A 4,390-nucleotide genomic window follows, 5' to 3' on the forward strand; every position below is an offset into this window, starting at 1 on the left:
TGTTCTAGAATTTAACGAAATTTCGTTTATTATGTATGACTTCAAAATTAGTATACAACGATTATAGAAAATTTTAGAAAAACGATTTTTTTTTGCTCGTCCACAAACAATTTCATGTTGGTAAACAAACGACGCCATATTGCCAATGTTGTTCGGTTGCTTATATCAGGCCATCGCTATGAAATAAAACAAAATAAAGATTTTCTGAATATAAATAATATACGACCAAATCGGAATGATCAATGCACAGTTAAAAAAAATCCTGGTTATATTAGATCTGGGAAGTGGTTAATCTTTTATGTCTCTGAAATGTGTAATATTACCTTTTTTCTGGTGTAATGTAACATTTTCAGTCTAAATTGAGTTAAAATTACATCACAAAAGAGGTAATATTCAACCTTCCAACATTACACTTTCCAAATTTACACATTTTTTACTGTGTGGTTTAAAACGATAAACTGTCACTGATTTAAGATTTTTCTTTAAAAAGTTTCAATCAGACAGACACTTATTGTGTTATATAGGTTGTGATCAGCAGTGCATGATATTTTTTGACGTCATTATAAACTTTTTTTTTTAATTCGTTCGAGCGATAACTCGACGTGATGCTATCTTGTCGTGCGTCGCTTGATGACGTTTCAGAAAAAAATGCGTTTAAAAGTTTTACTTTAACGGTGCACATCAACCAAGGCATTTTCACCCAGATTTTTGTTACAAACATTTTGGTATCTTCAAAACTACGGGAAATATCGATATAATTTTTCATTCATCCCTTAAACTACTGTCTACAAATAATAAGAATAAGAAGGCAAAAACTCCCTTGGTCGATGTGTACCTCCAAGTAAACAAAGATTTTAGTAAATAATAACGAACATTTTTTTCTGGTTGTTTGTTACATATCTAAAATAATCTAAAATGTAAACATTAGAAAAAAATCAGAGTTAACATGCAAGAGTAACAAAATATTCACATACTTTTTGCAAAATACCTCAGGTTTTAAGTCCCGTTAATGTTTTTTTTAATGTTTTTCACAAGTTTTGGCTAAGTTTGTTGAAGCCCAAAATGCACATGCGACAATATAGCACGATCATATTTTGTTGAACCTCTGCAAGTTAATTCAATTCAACTCGTCGAGGATCGCTGCGCTTGCGTGAAAAACGAAGTTTTCAAAATAAATTTCATGGACAAAACTGTCGCGTTTTGTCAAAACGTAGGGTATTAATCCAATTAGAGGTAGAATCGGAGCAAAATTGCCAGTCCATAGTGGGCAGCTTAAGGCAGAGGAGGTTCGCTTTAGTTCAAAACTAAGTTGTTGTTTTTATACGCCATACGAATAGATAATTGATACAAGTGCCTTACAACGTGTAATGGTGTGAACTATCTGTAAATTAATCAGCATGTTGAAATTTTTGCGAGACACGATGGTTATACTTCTGATTTTTTATCTTTATGGGCTTTATTCTGTGCAAGGAAATGATGCTGGTAAGTGATATACATGACTGTAGGTTTTTTTGTATTCAATTTGAACAAGTTGATCCCAAAATCTTCCTAATAGATAATCCGAAATGGCCAGATCTTTATCAATACGATAATTACGATCATTGTAAGGAGCATGGAAGTGTTTTCTGCATGGTTCGAGCAGTGGTGAAGTCAAACTCTTCTAATGAAGTTTGGAATCGAATACAGGTATGTTGGTATTGCGAGCATAGGCAAAATATTGATATTTATTATTGCTTACTTTGCAGGGAACCATTTCAAATAGACGGTTCTATCCCCATAATTTAGTGGAACGAGCAATTTGCATCGAGAGGTGTGTTCAAAACATCAAAAACCTAAGCCATAGTGAGCGCCAAGAACTGCTAGTGGAACCTTTTGCAGTGGAATTCGATGTAAATAGAATTTTGATGAACTTAATATGACACGATAAATGATTTGATCCTTTTCCATAGTACTTACTTGATAGTAAATTCTTCCCACACCAATCGCACTATCGAAAGTTATACGGAGAAGTGGTGAACTTGTGTATCAACCAGGAGCTTCGTTCGGAATTTGGGCTGCTAGCCTTCGCAGAGATAGAAGACTGTCATGAGCCTAATCGCAGATTAGATCCACTTGACACGTGGGACGGCATCTGCATCGCCGTTATCTGTTTAGTTATTGTGTTTTCAATTTTAAGCACGATCTTTGACTATAATCTGAAGAAGAAATTAGCTTTGGATGATCATTTTGCAACGAATCTAGAATCAATCGGTATGTCGATGATTTTTATTCGTATCAAGTCGAGTATCACGTCTAACTTTTTTTTCTCCAGAACACCGCCTCGCAACGCTATGGTCAGTTCCGCGCAACCTGCGCTCGATGGCCGCCCCTCCCAAATCCGCCCTGGGTAAGGATTTCCTCTGTTTGGAGGGTGTACGATTCGCCACGATGGCCTTTGTTGTCATGGTTCATACGCTTCAAATGTGGATGCGAGTGCCGCTGCAAAATCCGGAATTTTATGAAGATGCGTTTGAAGATCCGATCATAGCATCTTTGACGCAAATGGCCACAAATTTGGTGCAGTTGTTCTTCTCCATCGGTGGATTGCTAACGGCAGTGAATCTGTTGGACTTTTTGGCCAAAAATCCTGACAGCATTCGAAGTTGGTGGACGGTGCTGTGGGACAAGCTGGTCAACCGATTGAAGCGGCTTCTGCCTGTGTACCTTTTATGATTCTGATAGCAGCCACCCTATTTAGGAGAATCCCTCTAGGACCACTGTATGATCGGATTGTGGGCGCTGAATCGAGCAATTGTCGCACGAATTGGTGGAGCAATTTGCTGTTTGTGAACAACTACGTCAATGGAAATGATACGGTGAGTTCCGAATCAAAGCATCATCATCAGAGCATAATGTTGTAAATCTTTCCATCAGTGTCTACGAGCGAGTTGGTATTTGAGTGCAGATTTGCAGTACTATCTGTTTGGAATATTTGCATCGCTAATGATGACGAGGTTCCCGAAGACCACCAAGTACTGGATCGGCTTCATGGTGATACTGAACTTTGCTGGACCAGGCTTGGAGATATGGTTTAGACAACTGCCTCCAATTTCAACAAACGCTATTAGGTTTGCTTGTGATAAAAATCGTAAACTATTTGACTCTTTCCTATAGCTATCATTTTTAAAGGTTCTCAGCTCCAACCTTTTTTGACGACGAATGGATGGAAAAAATATACAAGCCGTTTCAGACAAGTAGTGCCGGGTACTTTTACGGTATCATGGCTGGGATGATGTATCATAAATTAAAACACACTGGAAAGATCCTGGTGAATCCAACAGTTCGTTTTAATTACTGTTCTACTTGCCTCAAATAAAAAATCCTAATTTCTCATACAGACTCGCTTTTGGATCGGACTACTGTCGCTAAGCTTTATTGTTGTTTGTTATGCACCAGGATTCCTCATGTACGAAGCAAACCTCAAGCCTCTTCCGTGGCCAATGCCATTCTACGGTTCTGTGACCAAGAACAGTTGTGGCTTTGCGTTCACCGTGGTCTTTCTCAATATGGCTCTCAACGAATCAGGTTTGTGATAAAACTTTCTTCGCATCGTTTTTAAATTTGTGTGATTTCGCTTTCCAGGAAAAATCAGGAAACTGTTGGAACACCAATACCTCGTACCGCTGGGAAAACTGAGCTACACGGTGTACCACATCAATTTTCTGCTTTTGACGGGATTGGTTGGTGCCGTGCGGGATCCGCTACATCTTGACCTGACTAAGCTGGTTTGTACTTTAATCTTGCATAAATTTTAATCTTATGCAAATCATTCGTGTTTCGTGATTTTCATTTTTTTTTTTTTTTTTTTTTTTCAAATTTATTATTCCAGATTATTAGCATGCTGAGCGTCACTGTGCTTTCGTACGGGCTCGGACTGGTGATGTTCTTGCTGGTCGAGCAACCGGCGGCCAATCTGCTGGGAAGCAAAACGAGGTATTTTGGCTTTGCTGGAAATATTCTGGCGGAAAAAACAGAGCGCTGCATCAACTGGTCCAAAAAGACGCTTCTCAAGCTGAAACAAAAGCGTGGTCTTACACAATAGTTGTGTCATCCGATTTTGAAAATTTACCATTTGCCTAGTGGTAAAAACGCATTTCTAGAATTTTTTTTCGAATAGGTCCTATTAACATACGAAAGACAATAGTTTATAGGTTCTTTTCAAAAAAGTTCTAGATTTGCTATGGAATAAAATCATTGTGATCATCGTTACGTTTTAGAAGAAATCGAAAGGAAGGAGAAGGAGAAAAATAAAAAAAGTATTTAAAACAAATTTAATTTTGTTAAAGACTCATTTCAAACATAATTTTCACAAATTGCGAGCCATCCGGTGAATTCTGATTCCATTCAGTGC

General features: G+C 37.7%; 1 protein-coding gene across 1 annotated transcript; it reads left to right on the forward strand.

The window, feature by feature from the left end:
• Positions 1 to 3,399: 3,399 nt before the first annotated feature.
• LOC6041115 lies at positions 3,400 to 4,081 on the forward strand. Its single transcript, XM_038261311.1, has 3 exons — positions 3,400 to 3,564; positions 3,622 to 3,764; positions 3,869 to 4,081. Exons 1-3 carry the CDS (start codon positions 3,444 to 3,446, stop codon positions 4,079 to 4,081), a joined length of 477 nt encoding a protein of 158 aa, XP_038117239.1. The 5' UTR covers positions 3,400 to 3,443.
• Positions 4,082 to 4,390: the final 309 nt, after the last annotated feature.

Source organism: Culex quinquefasciatus, chromosome 3 (genome assembly GCF_015732765.1).
Source record: "Culex quinquefasciatus strain JHB chromosome 3, VPISU_Cqui_1.0_pri_paternal, whole genome shotgun sequence".
Taxonomy (NCBI): domain Eukaryota; kingdom Metazoa; phylum Arthropoda; class Insecta; order Diptera; family Culicidae; genus Culex; species Culex quinquefasciatus.